Genomic DNA, 19,962 nt, shown 5'->3' on the forward strand with positions numbered 1-19,962 from the left:
GCCGAAGGCAGTGCACTGGACTATTCGCCTCATTCACTCATAACCCTGAGCGCCATTTCAACTAGGCGTCCAGACACTCAATCCATAGCCGGAGATCAGGAGGACGTGAGCACGTGAATAGCCGGAGAAGTCGCACAGTAGAAGCAGAAATCAAATCCACCGGGATTAATTAAGCTTAATCGCAGGCTTCCTCTTGAAGCTCCAGCCACGTTGCTTATCACAAAGTCGCACAAATTGCTGCCCCAAGACGCTGGTCAATTGAATTAAGTCTTTCTTTCACTCACTATATGCACTATATATGTACATACATATATGTATGTATGATATGTACATATATTTTTGCAGATCGGTTTGCCTGGCTTTTGTGCCCCAATCAGTGCGCGAAATTGAGGAATCCGTGGGGGCAGATTGCCCTTTGGGGAGATTTGTGTTACCCTGTCTCCCAGTCGCGCTTGTACTTACACTTAAAAAAAAAAAGGTTCATAATATGCAGTCGATCTTTTATAAGTATTTTGGAAGCCTCATATTTTGTAAGCATTTATCTTCACTTTACTTTTATTTTGACACACTTAAATCGTTTTTATATATTTTTTTATTCATTATTACAATGTTAGGTGTATTTATTTTATTTTTTTATTAATATAACTTCAATTTATTTAAATAAAAAATTGAGAAAATAAATATTTCTCAGTGTGATGTCCCTAAATTGATTGCATTAAACAATGTTTGCGACTATAAATAGCGATAGTAAGAAAAGAGTTTTCGCTTTGGATTGGGGTTAAAGTACGAATAATCAAAATGTTGACTAACATGTTAAGCAACAAATTGTTTAAATTTAAATAACATTGAGTCCGACTAAAACGCGAAGCTTTGAAATCTTAAGCTTTTAAGCTACCGCTTCTAATGTGTTGAAGAACCGACTAAAAGCTTTTCTAACAAAATATGGGTTATTTGCCGTGAGAATTTCCCCTTGTTTCAATTAGAGCATTAGCCCCAAAAAATAAGTTTCCTTTATTTACTTTTTTTTTTTTGTTCCGTGGCTTCGCATTAATTTCGTATTTTATGCGCAATTAATCATGAAGTCTGGCGATTGAAATCGCGAACAGGAGAGATACGTTTCCAGAAATCACTTGTTAGAAAAAAAAAAATCCGGCAAACCGGTTTCAGCAAACAAGAATCGGGCTCATTTGCCTCAGTTTGTTTTTGGTTTCAAACGAATCCCCAGTCTGACCTCCCAATAATGCTCGCAGATCAGCTGATTTCCGATTTCTGACTTCGATACGAACCCACCAATGTCATTTGGCTGAAGACAAAGATCTCATATTCACAGACCTCAGTTACACGTTGAATTTGCAGTAGATTGGTTCTACTGTCGGTGGGAATTTAAACACTTAAAGTCAAACAAACAAAAACTAACAATAGAAGTGCAACAAAACAGTAAAAAATTTCAAAAGAAAAAAGGTATTTCCTAATTTAATTAAATAAATAGATAGCAAGAAGTGAGATTTTTGAGATCAGTTTGTGTAGTTTGCTTTTTGAGATTCTTCATTTCCAAGCAAACACAATAAAAGAAAAGATAAATTCACTTTCATAATTTATGAACAGAAGATTTTACCATTACATAGGAAAATTAGTTTCCAAAAATTTCCCCACACAATCACAATAAGTTAAGGAAATTTTCCACTTTTCATTGAGAGCTGTTTTCGACCAAGAACCACTTCAAACTGGCTAAAACCGGCAACTGAGCGCGGCAATATGCATATTCACTTTAGCTTGGCGCTTCACACAATGCAGCGTGGAAATTAAAAATTAGTTGCATTGTTTGCAGAATCGAACACCTAATGAATGCACTGCACAGATATGTACCTTACGTCAGGCAAAATTTAAAACATTTAATGATGAGTCAAGAAATTCGTACCGCCTTGAACTAGAAGAGAGACAGATAAGACGAATCCACTGATTTTCCCAATTAAGTTGAGTCCGAAAGTCTGACTTCGTCACCGATGCGGACTAGACCGAACCACCACAGCTGAGTTTTTGGAGGTGCGAACCAGTTTTAACTAATCAGCGCCGTTGATAAGGAACTGCCGTTCTATGGAGCTCGTACAGTCCATGTTATGGCGGTCAGAACGTGCTCCTATCGCAAAAACCCAGCTCACCGGAACCAAATCGATCACTCGATGGGAAAAGATTGCAGAGCCAATGACATCTTGGCCCGAATTTGAGATTCCAACTTCCTATCAAATGAATTAGCTATTACTTTTTTTATGGAAAATCTAGGTAATTTGTACGTCAGTTTTTATAAACTTAACATTCACATTATTTGTATAGTAATGAAAAGTTATAAAGTTATATGGCTATTAGCCATTATTGCATTTTATTGGCTTATACTACCAATATTATGCTGCATATGGGAATCTTACTTAAACAATGGTTATCTTTTGTTAATAGGCATAGTAAGTGGCTATTCAAAAGCTATATATAGTATAGTATTGTATAGTACATACATTGTTTATTTACTTTTTTTTGGGAGCTGTTTGCGAGTGACGTCACAATTCGGACTTAACTGGTTCAAGCCGGTGGATTCCATTTGGACTGTGTTTTGCATTCGGGTTAAGAACCAAGCTGAAACCAACCGAAGCTGGAGCTTATCAATGCGGCGTGGAAACTACCTTGTGTAGCATCCCCCTATATAGTCGCACATATATGTATGTATTTAACATACATAGGTATATATGTTGATATAAAACGACCCCGTAAAGACGATCGAGTGACGGAAGTTTTCACATATTTTCCATTTGCTGCCTTTAGGGCCGATCTCGCTCTCTTCGCTCTCCCGAAGCCAATCTGCTCGGCTCGGCTCTCAGTTCGCAATGAGCTGGCTTTTTGAAAAATCAACGTTTTTCGAAAAGTCAAATACAAGTTTTCAGATTCATCTCGACGGTGCTCGCGTCCAGTTGTCCGTTCGCATTAATCAACAATATATTAATTGTGTGCTGTAACTTCTTATGATCATAAAGAGTTGTTTAGCATTTTATTGAAAATATCAAAGGTGATTGAATGCATACGAATAACATTTTGAAAGGGCTTAAATTGTTTGTGAAAAACGACTTCGATTGTAATCTGTAATGGATATAAGCTAATTGGGTAGAAAACAAATTTTAATTTAATTTTTTTGAACTGTGCACAACTCACTGGATGTACACAACATTTAAATTAAATTTACATATTCGCAGCTACTTGTTGCAATCCGCCTCGTTGAATATTCAAATTTAAAAAAAAAAATCCAAAAGTTGCATCAGCACACCACTTGCACTTGTCACGTTTAATAGCCACGTTCTGATACCGGTTTACGAGTGTAAATAAGAGTAGTATACAAAGAATTATAGATTATTAATATTACCAGAGCAATGCTAATTAAACAATGCGCTGCTTCTAGTGCTAATCAAATTACAAACAAACCTCAATGCAAAAAAGAGAGAAAAATCTGATAAATAAAATGCGAAAATCTAATACTACTTACAGCATCAGCGTTGGAGAAGTCTACTGGAAATCTAGTAACTGCAATCAAAAACCACAAAATGGCAATCACAACCTACGTCTATGCCATGTGCCTTGTTTTGGCCGCCAATTTGTTAACAGGTAAGTTCTTATATCTATCAGAAAAATGTATAATATTTAGGAAATGGAATAGATTTAAATTGAAACTAATAAAATTAATAAAAATTAAGTTAGAATTATGTGCAGTGTAGGTAGTGTTCTATGTTTCAAAGTAATCAGCTAGCTTTTATTCAGCTAATCAATTGAAAATCACTTTCAATGTAGTGTAATACAAAAGGCCAATTGGTTGGCCAACACTTTAGTGATTGTCAAAATTGGTTTTTCGCCAATTGATTGATTTTTCCCTACTCGAAATCATTTAAACCAATCACAAAACAAGAAGCCATATAATCAGCGGGGTGGAAACTGATGCCAAACGCATTCGTGACTCACCAAAACTTATCAAGAAAATTGATGCTGCCCATTCAAGCGCCAAATTTAAATGTGTTTATCCAGATTGAGCTTCAAATAATCGAAAAGTTTTTATTTTCTACAGCAAAGAAAACTATACTAAATTCATAAATGACGGGGGATTTTAATAAGGATGATAAATGGCCAAACCTATTGATTTCTGAAATGAATAGCGCTAGATATTGGCATTTATCGTACTAAGTTATGATGAATTCATATTACAAGTTTTTTAAATAATATTTGCTTCACTGAATAGAAAGATAATATTCTAAAATATTTTATTTGTTAATTTATGTTTCGTTTAATTTTATTTGCTAGAACTTTTTTGATTTTCCTTATACGTTCAATAATTAAGCGATGCCCACTGCGTTTGTAGCAATTACCTCATCATTCGACATATCACTTCGGGCAAATAATTGTTTAAAAAAATCCGAGAGTTTAAACTAATTATACCCGCGATGCTCACACGCACACACAATTGCCCGAATCCGTTTGTAATCCACCGCTTGGAGTAAATTGATTGTCCAAGCAATTCGGCGACTCGCACTCACTCGTTAAGGGAACATTAAATGGCGTTAAATAATATTGAATGTATTTGCACGCGAACAAATGTGTGGTTGTTTATATTATATTATTGAGTACATATATATACCCTCGATCCATTAATCGGTTGGGCAAATATGCACGTTTGTGGGCGCATTCCAGTGGCGAGTGAATAGCACACAACCTTTTCCACGGCAAACTGAAGAGCGCGTTTCATTAGCGAACAATTGTCAGGCGAAAAGTTGCAACAGTTGAGAGATATTGCGCTCGACTGCCTCGATTTCCACCCGCTTTTCCGATTTTCCGCACTTGCCACAAGTTCACCGGTGAGCCGCATGAATATGCAACAAATGTAAAATGCAAATGGCAAATGCTAGAAATGCAAATTCAGTTCAGTTTCCCCTACCACTACTCTTACTACTGATTTTTATGGCAGGTGACTTTTTATTACTGAATTTTTGTTTGCACTACCCTGGATTCGTTTAATTGCCCAAGTAAGTGGTTAGTAACCAAAGTGTTATAATATTACTCATACGACCCGTTCGACATTTGTAATCCTGACAAAAGCTTAGACATATTTCGAGTTTATAATAACGAGTTTCAGGTTACTGTTCCTCCAAGTTAGCATGTCCTTGCCCTTTGGCAAATGTAGTTTTTCTTTTCACCGGATTCAATGGGAAAAATTCTCTTCTGAGTGACGGCTTCAAGTTTACCCATCGTATTGCTAACCAAATTGGATGGAGACTGTCAAATCAGCTGAAAGGAAAATTGATATGGTAATAGGAGCAATCGTACCAATGGAAAGGCTAATTTCCTAATTCAACTAGATTTTAAATGAGCTAATTATTTCATTAGTACAGCAAGTTGGTTTGATATCTATCGAAATTATACCTATCAAATTAAAGAAGGGTTAATAAATTTCTGATATTTCTGATATAAATATGGATATTTATAGAAAATATCACTTAAAATGTAAGAAACGCTTGAAACAAAAGACTTAACCTTAATCATAAATTTGTGTACTTTATGTTTTATTTAACACATGCATATTCTATATTTTTTATATTCCTATTGCATTTTCCATATCTCTTAGTTAGGGTTACTGCACTTCGCATCAATTTAGGCCCAGCGATTTGAAGCCCAGTTTTTGTTGAGTTCTTGACGGTTTGCGTGCCAAAGTCTGGATGTTTCGGCATTTATTTGTTGGCCCCAAGCAGTTGACATGCAATTATTCAGGTTACTGCAGTTGAAAAGGACTCGGTTTGTCAGTCAGAGAACGGCCTCCCAATGTTTTTTCCTATTACTTTTTTTGGGGTGGCGTTGGGTGGTTGTAATAAAACAATTTCTGTCAGTGTGACGAGGACTTTGAAAAGGGCGAATCGCGAGGCATTTGAATGCCATTAGTGGCTGCACGTATCCAATTACTGTCGACGAGGATAAAAGTAGTTTAATTAAAGCGGAGGCTTTACCTAATCGTAATACAAGGCACAAATGCATACATTTTGAAATTTCTTAAGTAATTAATTAATAAATGAATTTCTATACTAATTCATGGAATTGTTTTTGAATATATTACACGATTACGAATTAAAAGCAATTAATCAACGTATATGATTGGTTTGTCCTTGCAGTGAATGCCATTCGGTGCCATCAGTGTAATTCGCATGACAACGAGGATTGCGGTGGCCTGGTGGTGAACACTCCTCGTGCCCAGAGGGACAACCAGTACCTGACGGACTGCGTCCCGCCCAGCGGTGAGGTGGCCTTCTGCCGCAAGACGGTGATCAATTTCGAGCAGAACGACGAGCGCAGAATCGAGAGAAGCTGTGGTTTCATTCCGGAGAAGATCCAAAACGCTTGCTTCACCGCCGACAACGAGGGCTACAAGCAGATCATTTGCACCTGTCCCGACGAGGGATGCAATGGAGCCAGCTCCCTGCTGGGTGTCCGCCAGTTGGGCTACAGTCTGGTTGGATCTGTCGTCAGTCTGGCACTGGCCAGCATGCTCAGGCATTAGGTCATCGATCAGCTCACCTTCAGCTCCTGCATCCTGTTTTCTCCATTCAAAACGTACCTAATCCTAACTGGTTAAGCTAAGTCTTAAATATTTTGCACTAAGTTCTTTGCTGTTTGCCATATTTAGTTATGTATACGTGGCAGCTATTTCGCGTTTAGTCTTGTATTCTGTATTTTTATATTTAATTACTATAAAAATATAAGCATCGTATTTAAAAGAAATCTATGATGTTTAATTTATTTGCATTCTTTTATTCTGAACTTGTCGCCAAATGTATAAAATCGAATTTTTCATGGCAAATGAGGAGGACGAACGCTTAAATTGACCAAGGACTCGCCCACGCACTCCGTCTCTCTCTCTCACACACTTCCTGTGCTCTATCTCTGTCTATCGTCCAGTTACTTGCTGCCAAAATGTCTGCAGAAATTGTTTTGTGGCCCAGAGTCAAAGTCACTGTCTACGCAGGCCAAAAATAATAGGGCAACTTTGTTAGTTTTATTGTTGAGGATGAGCATGAAACCCTGACATGTTGGCCCATTAAGTCAAACACAGGATTACACTGAAAACGGAAAACGAGGACGTTCTTTCAAATGTGTGAAATGAGAATATAATAAGCTTACTAATAAGCTTAAGCTAATAATATATGTAACATATTTTTAGTTAGGGGAAGGATCTTTTGCTGCAATAAAGGGCATTATTAAGTTTTTTTTTTACTTAAAATCCTATATTTAGTATTTCAAAATATTTGCAAATTTATATGATTGAACTTAACCTTCATATAAATTGATTTCTTAGCGTGCCGCTCATTTATTTGATTTTAATGCGCCGCAGAGCGTTGTTGTTTGTTCTTCGCAGACACGCACACAGATATAAAAATACGCTCACACAGATACGCGCAAGGAGATACAAATACAAATACAAATACAACTTCTGGTCGACCTACATGCGTTAGCATTTGTGTTCTGTCGTCGCCAACTCAAATGCTCAACTGCTCAAATGGCTCTGCAGCTTTTGTCTATGGGTGCGTCTGCCGCCCGAGTGGCGCCTTGTTGCCACTGCCACAGCAACAGCATCCGCCCCGCCCCCTTCCGCCCATCCAGCCATCCACCCTCTGGTCCGGCCACGCCCCCCGCCACCCCATCCTCCACAGGCTCATTGGCAGCCTTTCTTCCTGTCTGCTCAGACGTTGGCTTCCTTTTATTTTCGTGGACAGCGTGGCGCCAACATAAAAAACATTGATTTTGAATTCAATGAGCGCCCTCGCCAAAAACGTTCCGCAAATCATTCATTACTGTTATTTCTGCTTGTTACTGGCTGTTCCACAATTTCCTAATATCTTTAATTGTTTGATGTGTAGTATTGGTATTGGTTAAACATATATTAAACAAAACCTTAAATTCTTAAATAGAAGTTAGTTCCACTTTAACTTTATCTTGAAATAAGTTCAAATGTTTAGATTGATTTTACTCATATGTAGTAAATATATTTTATACATTTTCTTAAATATATATGCATAGTTAGAATTTTACCTTAAAAATATTTTTCATAAATTTTTCACACTTGAGAGCCACTTCGCATTATGCATCATAAAAGCGAGCTGGAATAAATGTCATTACGCGCCAAATTGCGCATACGCAGGGTTGGCGCAGCTCGAAAAATAACAAAACCCCTCAAGTGGATAAAGTTGTCATTGTCTGGGGGACTCTGGCATTTTGTGCAAGCCATTGCGCAAATATGTATGCAATCCAATGTCCATTGTTTTATGGTTGGAATTTCTATTCACATAGCAGTGGTAAATGTGGTTTATAATTAATGGAAGCTCAAGTTTTTGTTTATAATTTAAAAATGCAATTCTTTATTCTGCGGTGGATGGTGTCACAAAATCGAGTTGAATGCTTTCTTTGCTTTTATTTGCTCTTCGCACACAAAGCAAATTTAAGCTGATTATGCTGGTTATTTGAACTAAACCAGCTTTGTTTGTTTGTTTTGCCAGTGGTAAATCTCAGCAAAGCTTTCCTTGTCTTTGCCATTTGTTAGCATTTTAGAGCGAATCGCAAATTCCGCATGTTAATCAGCTGCATGATTTATACTTGGCTTTGTTCTTGCCAAAGGCACATAAATATGTTTTTATTATTCAAAGCGCACATTGAGTCACGTTTCGCAGCCATCGTGGCGTATACGCAATGCGAAGTAAATATTTTCACTAGCCACCTAGAAGTATGCAACGATATTTTGTCTTTGTCACGAACTCTCAAAAGCTGATTGCTGTTGATAATGGTAATGGTGGCGATGCCATGCTGCACTTGCTCCCAAATTCCTGTGGCACATGCAGCACATGGCAGACACCCACAAATTGCTGCCATAGTTCTTCGAGTTGCTTCGCTTTTTCATTTCGCCCAGCATGCTCCGTGCTCCGTTGGCTCATTGACCTGTGAATTCGTGGTAAGTTTAGAGCGAGAAAAGTAGCAGGAAATCTCTGCATTTTCCTGGTCGATTTTCCTTTTGCCTTCGGCCCACCTGAGGCTGCTTGAACGGCGATGGCAGTCAAGTGCAAGTGATTGCTGGAAAAAATTACGTACTTGGGCATTGTTTGCCTGCCAAATTGATTTCATCTGCTCAGCATTCCGGAGATGATCGGCCTGGCAATTGTTCAAGTGATTCCGAGGGAAATAGGTAAATTAAATACATACATATATTTTATGGTATAACAAGGATTTATACCAGAACCGATTAGCTTATAGCTATATTATAAGTAGATTGATGGGCACCTCTTAGATTAACCGGTTTACCTAAATTAAACCATTTTAAAGAGCTTTATCCTTTCAAATACATTTACCTATATATTACATGCTACTACAGAAAAGTAGTTTTCCACGTCAATTGAAATTTATTTATATTTGAGTTTAAGCCGGTTGAATTCCCCAATCAGCCATAAAATACCTTCACTGGTAGCACACACATATGTTGTAGTGCAGAATAATCCCCACGAACTGTGTGTAGGATTCTTTTGCAATTGTGCAAGCAGTTCTTTTTATGTTCCTACTCTCCACCACTTGCAAGTGTATTTGCAAGCGATTGATTTGCCCAGAAGCTGCTAGATATAGGCAACGATAAAGTTTTATGTTTATTGGTAGCACCGCAGCTAACTGGAATTGGTTATCCAACGTCCTTGGCAGTTGAACAAACTAATTGGCAACGGGAACCGGCGGCAAAGTGCGTGGAACGGTGCGTATACGTAATAAAGCTTAATTACACTAGAGTCAACACAGAAGTCCAACGTTTACCGACTCGGGTTCTCTTTTGTGACTATATAGCTTCAACTGGGTACGTCTGGATAGGATTGTCTGACACAGTTTTACTACACAGCCGTAAATATTTCATCAATGCGGTGGAGAAGCAAAAAGTTTTTCAATTAGCATGCCAAGCGAAAATTTCAACTAATTAAAGGTCATTTTGTGGGTGGAAATCCACAACAGCGCACAAAGTTTTGACCCCAAAAAAATGTTGTTGCGTTTTTTTACTATTTTGGCAAAACAAAATTTATGACCATGGTAAAACAGACTGGAAAAAAAGAATGAGAGAAAAAGTACATTTTCCGATTTGCACGGTTCGATGGAAAGATAAAAAGGTTGTAAAACGAAGTCGAGTTCCAACGAAAATGTGTCAAGTTGTAAAAGTCGAAAGCATATGAATGCCTTACATTCTAGGGAAACCAGTGAAATGAAATGCCAACCGGAAACGGAAGCGTGCATAAACAGTTTTAATTATGTCCTGTTGCTGTTAGCAAATGAAGTGGCAACATGCGATGCGGAGAATTCACCGAACACCTCGGGAATTATGACATCAACACTCGGATGCCATCATCGTCATTGTCCAGAAAGCTCAGAATGTGTCCTTGCCACTAGCAACCTTATTTGGTAGTGAAATTGGTCTGGTTCTGATTTCGTTTTTATTCTACCTTTCCCTGTGCAACAGGCTGCGATTTTATGGCCCACGGCCAGCGAAAAGTAGTGAAACTACGCTTCTCCAAAGGATAATTGCAATTGGCGCTAATTCGAAATTCCGCTGGGAGTTGCAGGAGTGGATTACTTCGACTTAGCTCTTTTAATAAAGTTGCTACAATTGAAACTTTTAACATTCCACAAGTTTTGTCTTGCGTTGTTTGCTTGAATTAGATTTTTATTAGTTGTTTTTCTAGAGAAAGGGCCCCAATTATCTGATAAGCTTATGGTTTGGTTAAAAAAACAAGTAAATATTCCTTAAAGATCCACTGAAGCTTTAAAGATTGCTTTTAAACTGCTGCAAAGTGAGTGCCTGAAGGCAATTCCCCAACCACCTGCAGCCACGCGACTATTCCTTTATTATCCACCAGAAACACAAGCGGCACCATTAGCTAACCCTTTTGGTGGGCTTTTGGGGCCAGGGTCGCGACCTACACCAATCACGGTCTGCATTGTTTATGATAAATGGAAACGCTTGCCAGCTGCTCTGCCCCGCGGGAGATATGAAAGAGCTGAGATTCGGTTTCAGTTTCGGATACGGGGTGGAGTGGGGCGTTTCTGGTGGCGATGCGGTTTCCTGTATGTGAGGACAACCGTGAGCTGGCGATAAATGTGCGCCCACGCCCGGGATGTCGTCCTGTGGCCATGCGACGAGGTCAGGGAAAAGAATAGGGAAGCCGCATTGCAGGAACGCCGATGAGTTTTCGCTCTTGGATGCCACTAATTGCTGCGCTTTGTTGCTGCCACCCAATCTCCTCTGGGCATCTACCCCCCACCACCCTCCTGCATCCTTTTCATTCAGTTCGTTTTCCCACGTTTTCGCTGCACTCCAGGCACTCATATTCTAGCAGAATCTCGCTGGAGCTGCAAAACTACTCATTTCGCGCTTTTTTTTATGAATACATAATTTAATTTGAGCTTCAGTGGCAAACTACGAACTGAAGTTATTAAAAGGATAGTGTTGTTATAATTTGAAAGGCACTTAAAAAGTTTCATCGAATATGAAAAGTAGCAAGCATTTCAATTACAAATACCTTTCACCACTTTTCTTAACTTAATAAGAACATTTTTGTGATGCATAACTTTAAAGAAAATCATTGCAAATTAAGAGGAACAGTTTCTCCCTGTGCATATGGCTATCCAATATTTTCTATTTACTCAGTTATTTTTTGAAATAAAACTTTATTATTCAAATTTTTTCGCCATGATATCTTATTGGCTTTGGTGTTGAGCCGCGGTGCAGAGGCCAAAAGTGTTTGGCCACAAGGAAATTGCATTTTTTCCGTCGCGTTGCTGCTGTTCCTTTGACGAGTAGTTGCCATCTTTGGTTTGGGCTGGTGCATTTCGCATTTTGCAATTTAAATAAATTTTCCTTTGCTGCCATGTGGGGCGGCCAAGACGTTATTACTGTCGGAATCAGGAGCCACTCAAGCGACGCACCCACGCAGGCAAAAGGGATCCCAGGACGAAGGACGCAGGACGAGCAGCTTCGCTTCGTTTCGTTTCGTTTCGATTCGGATCGGTCCAAAAACGATGACGTAGTCGTCGTCCTTTTGCTGGCAATTGCCTTCGCCAAGTTGGCCAGCAATTTCAGTTTGCCTTTGGCCAACGGCAGCGACAGAACCTCCCGAACGTCTTGGAGCGGAAAATTCGAGAAAATCACAGCGCGCGAGTGCCAGAAAATATTTGAAAAATCTGCCAACGAAAAGGGAATAAATCAAAGAAAGGAAATTATTGTGTGAATCATGCCGGGAATCCTATTGCCACTGGCGCTATTGGCCCTCGTTTCAAATGGTGTGTGTGTGTTGCCTGCGGTTATTGGGCTTGTAAATTCAGAAATTCCTAAAATGATAAAATGTACAAATGTATATTGCATATCCCACAGGCGCAGCCATCAGGTGTTATGTCTGCGATTCCAGTGATAATCCCAGTTGCGCCGATCTGGGCTCGAATTCCAGCATAGTGGCGGAGGTGAGTTGGAAAGCAGATTGCTAGGATTGATTGATTACTGGCCTGTTGTGACCTGTTGGCGGGCCACTGGGTTGCCAGGTCAAGTTGGTTCAACCTTTTCAAACCTAATCGCATTCAAATCGACCTTAGTTCTTAGTCAAAAGCTTTGGCCCAGACGGTCGCAAGTTAAAGCTATATGGCACATAAATTTGCACTAGCAAAATACAAAAAAAAATAGTACAAAGCAACGGTTGGAAATGGAGCCCACAAAAGCGGAAACGGAAACGTGCTCCGTCGTCGTCCTCTTGTGGTGGCAACCCACTTTTCCCCTTTTTTTCAGGCTAACTGAATTTTCTGTTACTGGCATCTATCGCCGTTTTTAGTTGACTGCTACTTAACCCGGCCACGTGCCAAACAGTTGAAATACTTTCAACTTTCAACCAAAGTCCAACAACGTAAATTTCAAGCTGACAGGTTCTTGTAGGTGTCTAGTTGCCCGTTGGTAGAATTACTTTGATTTGAAGTGGCGACACCTGAGCTCAACTGGCTTATAATGCTACCAAAACTACTGCCAAGCACTTTAATTAAAACCATTAAAAAATAAATATCAAGAGAACATAGTTTCAAAGCTTTTGGGATATGAAAAAGAAGTTTCCAGACTCTTAAGTGGTCTAGAATTTTCTTCTGCTTAGTTAAACGTTTTTGACATCGGAAAATAACTTTTTTTATTCTTTTCTTAAGTTAATGAATCACTAAATCAAGTTGGTAAAACTACAACTGTTAATTGATTTATTTCCACAAAAACAATAACTTTCCTAGAACATCGAAAAAAAACTCAGTGTCAAACTCGCTGAAAGTCCCGTGCGACTTTCTTATCATTGCTGGAAATGATAGCCAAATTTGTTTTTAGAGACGTCAAGTAAATTCTTAAAATTTATTTCATTTGTCAAATCAGAGATGTGAATAATCAGCCACAAAACAGCCAAATGGCGCAAAATGTTCTGATTATTAATGGCCTGAATTATTAATTACGGAAATCTTATCTTGTATTGTGAGCGAAACTCAATTTTGTGTCAAAATAAATAATTCAAAATCAAATTAGATGCGCCAAAATAATCCCCTCAATTTATGTGTCTGATCGTATTGAAGATTTTAAATCGCAAAAAGAACAACAAATGTGACAATGTCATTTAGTTATTCCTATTAAATGGAGCACTTAAGGTGTTTATCCACTTTATCGCTGAAAACTTAAATGGGGTTTTCCCCTTTCTCGGTAAAAAAAAGCTGATACCTTAACGCCTAAGCCTTTCCAAGAATCGTTTTATTTCACTTCTTATCTGGGCTAAACAAATAGAGTTCAAGTGGTCTTGGTCTGGATACCAAGGCCATTCGGAAAACGCATCGTTAACGATATGGCCGAATGATTCGTCGATAAGATTAATAACTTACGCATCGAGTGCAATGGCAATTAATACTTTGATTAACCAAACAATAGGCATTCGTTGTTCCCCGGATTAAATTGCTGATAATATTTTTTAGGAATGCACTTTGGACAAAATGAAATCGCTGGACACCTGGCTATTTGACTTGAATAAGTTCTCATATTTCGATAATGGCGCCAACAAAAGTCCGCTCATGAATTGCCAAAAAGTTGTGGCCAAAGACCGTGAGTATTTTTTTAGGAAGTATAAAATATCAAATATATTCAAATATAATTTAATATTTTTAACATAGATTTAAATTCACTTGAGTAATGGTATCACATTTTTACAGCAACTTGACTCATTCTTATGGCTAATAAGCGATTCTTATCAAATGGTTAGAAATAAAGCTGCAATTTGCAGTGCGACTATTGTAGAATGTCAATAAAAGAAGCCCTAAAGATAACGAAAAATTTTATAGTTCACATGACACAGATTGTTTATTCAAAGCACTTACTTTTTATGACAATAGCAATTAAGTTTATTTGTTACATTCCTTTGGCAATATTAAGGATTCTAAAACATCAATACTTAAATTAAATTACGAGAACTTTACTTGTACTACAGTCATTTTAATTTATGAGCAAATCACTTGAATTTTCAATTAAGATTTTAACCTTTTAAATATAGTTGTATATATAGATGTATTGTATATAAATATTTAAATCAAGTGAATTTAAGTAAACCCAACTAAGTTGAGCTAGTTCTTAAATTTCGATATCTTGCTATTTTTCGCAGCTGATACAAGGAAAGTGGTGACGGCGCGCTTCTGCCAACTGGACACCGGCGACTCGGATGCCTGCGAGATCCTGCGTACCAAGCTTCGCATCCCGAGCCCCGAGGAGCGGGAGCAGCGGAATCGCAACCAAAACAAGCGAAGGAAGGGTCACGGCCAGGATGCGGAGGAGGATGACGAAATCTCCGCAGAGGATGCGTTCTTCTGCGGCATCTGTAAATCGCATCGCTGCAATGGTGCGGCGGCCGTAACGCTTTCCTTGGCTACGATTCTGGCCATGATTGCGCTCCAATTGGGCTGCTAAGCCAGTTGGATGGTGTGTGAGGGATATGGACAGATAACCGTGAAACGAGTGGTGGCATGATGGTTGCATTTAGGTTTTGATTACTTTGTAAATATTTGAGTGCAATGTCGCTGATTCGTACAGGTTGCTTCAATGGCACACACTACTTAACCCCATTAACCCCCTACTCCCTTAACCCTAGAAATGTAAGCACAGCACAGACACACACACGATACACCGATACAGTACATACAAGAGGAAGGAAAACACACACGGAAAAGTTCGCTTTGATTCAAAACAAATATGAAACTTTCGATTTTCAAAATAAATACCGGCAAAATAAAGAGTAGGGATATGTGTTAACCATACATCCTATATATCAATATAAAAATGGCATTCTATGCCATTAGCTCTTGTTGTTCAGCTTTATTATGTTACTATTCAGATTGTTAGTTTTAATGGCTTGGAGCGATGTGCATAGGAATTCACCAATTGCCTTTAATTCTCATATAATTTCTTAGGTAAATTGAAAAGTGCTAAATGATTCCAAAGTGCTTATATGTCCTAGTCAATGAATTCGTGTTAGAATATTGAAAATTTGATAGTACGTAAATTGACTGTAAAAGCCGCAAGCAAAAACAATCAACTTAATGCAAGACGCGAATTTAGGAATCACGTGAAACAAATGCAATAAATGTTAGTAAATGTGCAATTAGATGAAAATGTCAACGAAAAGCAATGCAACAATTATTACGTGAGCTTCAAATCGGCTAAAAACAAACAACAACTATATAGTACCATATGTTTTTTGCGACGCGTCGAGCTCTCAGTTCTGCTTAGTTTGTAAGCGTTTTTTGAAATGGAAACTAAATTGAACATTCCGAGCACACAATAAATGCTGTATGACAGTATAAAAGATTTTGGAGTGCGAATTTTTTAATAGCCGATAACGATGACTTTTATAACAGTCTTGGCATCAAGATAAAGGGTATCTGGGTTACTGGAGCTTGGAAAAAAGTATCAATGCAATAAAAAGTATATTCAATTCATAACAAGAATATTGATTGCCATGAAATTATTGTATTATATTTATTTTTATATTTGTTTGTTGCGTTAGGCCAACAGAGCGTATGCGCGATATTCGTAATACCTCTTACTTTCTAACTTACTTTCTATCTTTTCAACGGTATCCAACTCTTCGAGTGACAAAAAAAAAACTCCCAGCCCATATCAAATATTTTGTTTTTGTTGTCTTTTGCTCCTTTTTGGACTTGTGCTCCGCAATCAAAGATAATTTTCCCATTACTCATGTAAAAGATGCTTCAGTTTTTCCCGCCTCCTACGCCCGCTTATCAATAGCTCGACCTCTGTCGCTCCATCATGCTTTCCCTGTCTCTCGCATTTAATTTGAAAGTCTGGGCCGATGCTATCGTATGTCGTATGTAGTTTTTTTTTCCTGCTTCCCGTGAACTACATGTTTCACCAGCCCCGCAAATCATGTGTCAACCCCCCACAAGTCCACCAAACCCACATTTATGGCTATGAAATTCAGTTTTTGATGAAGCAAACAGCAGACTCCGGAAGGTTCTTTGTGCCAGTTCAATTTGAATTTTCGGTAGCTGACACGACGACGTTGGAGCGGTGAAAAAATAAATAAATTTATAGAAAATATATCCATAGAAGGCTGCTCAATCTGGGCAAGTTGCATGCTCTGACACTTTGACGTTTGGCAAATTGAAAGTTTTAAACTCCCCATTCACCACCCCATCATAAACCTGCCCGGAATGCGCTCCTTGTGGCTTCTACTTCTAGTGGCTTTCGTTGGCTGCGGCCCATGTGTTTCAGGTATGTCATAAATCATCGAGTGGTGTAAGCCCTACACCGTATGCTAATTGATTGACCCCGAAGCGAGTTACAAAAAGTTGCGCATACGCAACGTTGAACCAAACAGAGGGGTGCGCTTATTGCTTGGGTAATCCAGCTGATAAGGTGAAGCTGATAAGGCGCACCCTCACGGGTGCCCTTTTAAGGTCATAGGTTCATGTTTCCTTTTGTGAATTTCCACTGTGAATTAAACCTTATTTTGCATTTCATATTATGCATATAGTTATGTTATTGGCATAAAACTAACAAAAATATTAAAATGATTTAAAGATCCATATTAAAGATGATATTATGAGCAAGGTGGCATATTTTTATTTTTACTTAATATTTATTTAAAATCTCTTCTTTGCCCAGCTTTGCGTTGCTACAAATGTGAAGACTGCGATGAAAATACGCAGCTAAGTGAAATGGAAGTGTGTGAGAGTCCACTGATGGGCGGCAACTCCAGCACGAAACCAAATCCTGCTCCTTCTCCATCACCAGCTGAAACGAATAATACAAATAGTGCTCCTGGCTCCTTCTCCTCCTCCGATGCCAGCGAAGAGGAAGAGGACTCTGAAAGCGAAGAATCGGCGACCATAGGCATCATGCCAGCAGGATCCGGAACAGCTGCTGTAGGCGGAGGAGCAGCTGGAGGAGCAACCGGAGGAGCAGCTGGAGGAGCAGATGGATCAGCAGCGGAAGAAGTTGTAAGCGAAGAGGAGGAAGAGGACGAAGATGAGGAGGATGAGGAGCGACGCAGGCGGAGATCGAATGCACGACAGGTCGATCTCGATGTGCCAATTGCCTTCTGTTACACAGTGAGGCTCCAACGTAAGCAACTGCCGCCCATTCCCATGGGTGTGCATCATAAAAATCATAAAAACGCCGCCTGGTGTGATGCTCCCCCACCCATGGCGATAAGTTATCTACGACTGAGTCATGCGAAAATAGCACACAGTGCAAACTGAAATGCACTAGATGTAATGATTTGTATATAGATAGGAAAATATTATTATTATTATGATTTATTCAAACCTTATTCAAACCCACCTGCTCCACAGTTAACGAATCGACGATCACCAAGAGGGGCTGCACCACCGCCAGGAGGAGCAATCAGACGGGTGGATGCGATGGTCTCTTCGAGAACTGGACGGTGGCCGGATGCCAGCTGTGCCAGGACGATGGATGCAACCAGCCCATGGCCATCGGATCATCCAGTAGAAACAATGTCCAATTCTGGACACTGCTGGCTGGACTCATGCTAATGGCATTTATGACCCGCCGCCATCCGATATGGTAGAAAATCAGCAGACACGGCGTGGGGGCTCGATCGATATGAAATATAGAAATACAAGATATATGGCCGCCACAACTTCGATTTCGACTTTGGTGTCTGAGTTCATTGTTTTTTGGGAGCGCTTGCCGATTTAGCGCGGGCACATGATGTGTCTATTTATACCTTGCTTACCACTCGAAACGTCTATTGTCTGGTGGTCATGAGCACACCTGAGCTATTTTCGCATAATTGTTTAATTGGCATCGATAAGGAAGGCATTGTCCCTTTTTTTTCCAAATTCTACCAGCTAGGGAAAGTGCTCGCTCATTGAGTAGAGGCGTTTCATTCAAGTTGCAACCGTATCGCAATCAAATCAATTAGTCGCTGGCGATAAGAGTGATGACGAGGTATACCGTATTCGGTATGAGTCGTGTGCTCCATGACTTCCATGACTTCATGCGACCCGAAAAAAGTCTGATAATACTGTTTGATACAGCGATCAACTAACTGGGCAACTGGCCAAAGCGTTTAGGCCGATAAGCGTTAGGAAGTCGAGTGGCAATTGCTGCCTAAAGCTTTTACCAGATTTATGGTATTATTATTTCGCGGCCCGGAATTAAGTAAAGTTCTTAATAAAGCGATGAGGAAACGCGACCGACAACCGGGCAGCAGCACTTTAAGGAAACTTGCTCTAAACGGCTAAAATGCAATTGCCAAATTTGTTAGCCTGATGCGGACAATGTGTGATATATATATATAACTTCTCGATTTGTGGGCTCGCTTTTGGGGGAATTTTAAAACACTTCCCCGTTTTATTTTCGTCAGCTTCCGGGACGGTAAAGTACCTTGTGTATGACGATCATGCCCAAAAGCCAGCGATTCGAAAAGCCCGGCTTTCAAGCGATTCTCGAAGAGAATCAACACAGAGAATTCGCATGAGAAAGAGCATCAATATCGCATTTAGCACTCTACGTGATATCGTCGACACTTTGAAAGATATATGCAACTTTTCCCATCGACTTTTTGTAACCGGGGAAGTTATGGTTTTTATCACCCGTCTGCGCTTTTCAGACGATGCGTCAGTTAAGCCAGCCGGCACTAAACAGATTCACTCGTCATTTGGCACGAACTGCGGCCGGTTAATGATGAGTTATTTGCATTTGGCCAAGATACACGATCTACGAAATGCAACCGTTAATCTTCAGGGCCGAGTGTTATTTAAAAATATAATAAATTATGAATAAATTATGTTTTGGGGGTATTGTCAATTACTTGGCTACACCATTACTCTCAAAGTTCTCAATTTAAATTTGCTACATTAGTGATTTAGGCAAATTAAAATGTGAAATGAAAACATTGATACCGAATGTTTACAATACACATTCTTCTATTATCGAAGCCTTAATTTTAAAAATAAATAAAAACAAAAGGAGAACAACAAACAAGACTCCACACCTTACAAAAGTTCGGCTTATCAGTTGACCTTGCGCCCAGTCTTTAGGCATTTTTTTGTTTCTGGGTCACCAGGCGAATTGAATTAAGTTGCGAGCCAAAGCGACCTTGGGGGCTTACTCGACTGGAAAATTTCGTTAAGCTATTGCGAATCGGAGGTTCTAAGCCCGCAAAAATAGCGCAGGTGCCAATAGAGTGAGCCAATATAGGGGCCACAAAGAAATCTCTGTTAATTGCTCGGCTCTTTCTGATTCGAATTTGTTTGCTTTTCGTGTTCTGATATTGAATAATAATCATGGGACAACCATGATAACCATTCAAAAGTGACGAATATTATGTAAATGCG

General features: G+C 39.2%; 3 protein-coding genes and 1 non-coding gene across 5 annotated transcripts; 3 read left to right on the forward strand and 1 right to left on the reverse strand.

The window, feature by feature from the left end:
• The first annotated feature begins 1,333 nt into the window (after window positions 1-1,333).
• CG14275 (uncharacterized protein) lies at window positions 1,334-6,789 on the forward strand. Of its 2 annotated transcripts, none has more exons than NM_135367.3 (3): window positions 1,334-1,461; window positions 3,526-3,642; window positions 6,186-6,789. In NM_135367.3, the coding sequence occupies exons 2-3, from the start codon at window positions 3,582-3,584 to the stop codon at window positions 6,569-6,571; spliced, it is 447 nt and encodes a 148-aa protein (NP_609211.1). In that variant the 5' UTR covers window positions 1,334-1,461; window positions 3,526-3,581; the 3' UTR covers window positions 6,572-6,789. The 2 variants fall into 2 exon arrangements, with proteins under 2 accessions (NP_609211.1, NP_723374.1); NM_164807.2 differs by lacking the exon at window positions 1,334-1,461 and adding an exon at window positions 2,926-3,052.
• Window positions 6,790-12,164: 5,375 nt separating this feature from the next.
• Window positions 12,165-15,934, forward strand: witty (without maturity). The gene is made up of 4 exons (NM_135368.3): window positions 12,165-12,366; window positions 12,458-12,543; window positions 14,062-14,188; window positions 14,742-15,934. The coding sequence occupies exons 1-4, from the start codon at window positions 12,318-12,320 to the stop codon at window positions 15,041-15,043; spliced, it is 564 nt and encodes a 187-aa protein (NP_609212.2). The 5' UTR covers window positions 12,165-12,317; the 3' UTR covers window positions 15,044-15,934.
• Window positions 15,935-16,572: 638 nt separating this feature from the next.
• CG14273 (uncharacterized protein) lies at window positions 16,573-18,256 on the forward strand. The gene is made up of 3 exons (NM_135369.3): window positions 16,573-16,867; window positions 17,261-17,719; window positions 17,950-18,256. Exons 1-3 carry the CDS (start codon window positions 16,807-16,809, stop codon window positions 18,186-18,188), a joined length of 759 nt encoding a protein of 252 aa, NP_609213.2. The 5' UTR covers window positions 16,573-16,806; the 3' UTR covers window positions 18,189-18,256.
• asRNA:CR45371 (antisense RNA:CR45371) lies at window positions 17,198-18,893 on the reverse strand. The gene is made up of 2 exons (NR_124143.1): window positions 17,939-18,893; window positions 17,198-17,862 (listed from the first exon to the last, which is right to left on the reverse strand).
• Between the last annotated feature and the right edge of the window lie 1,069 nt (window positions 18,894-19,962).

The sequence above is a fragment of the Drosophila melanogaster genome, chromosome 2L (genome assembly GCF_000001215.4).
Source record: "Drosophila melanogaster chromosome 2L".
Taxonomy (NCBI): Eukaryota; Metazoa; Arthropoda; class Insecta; order Diptera; family Drosophilidae; genus Drosophila; species Drosophila melanogaster.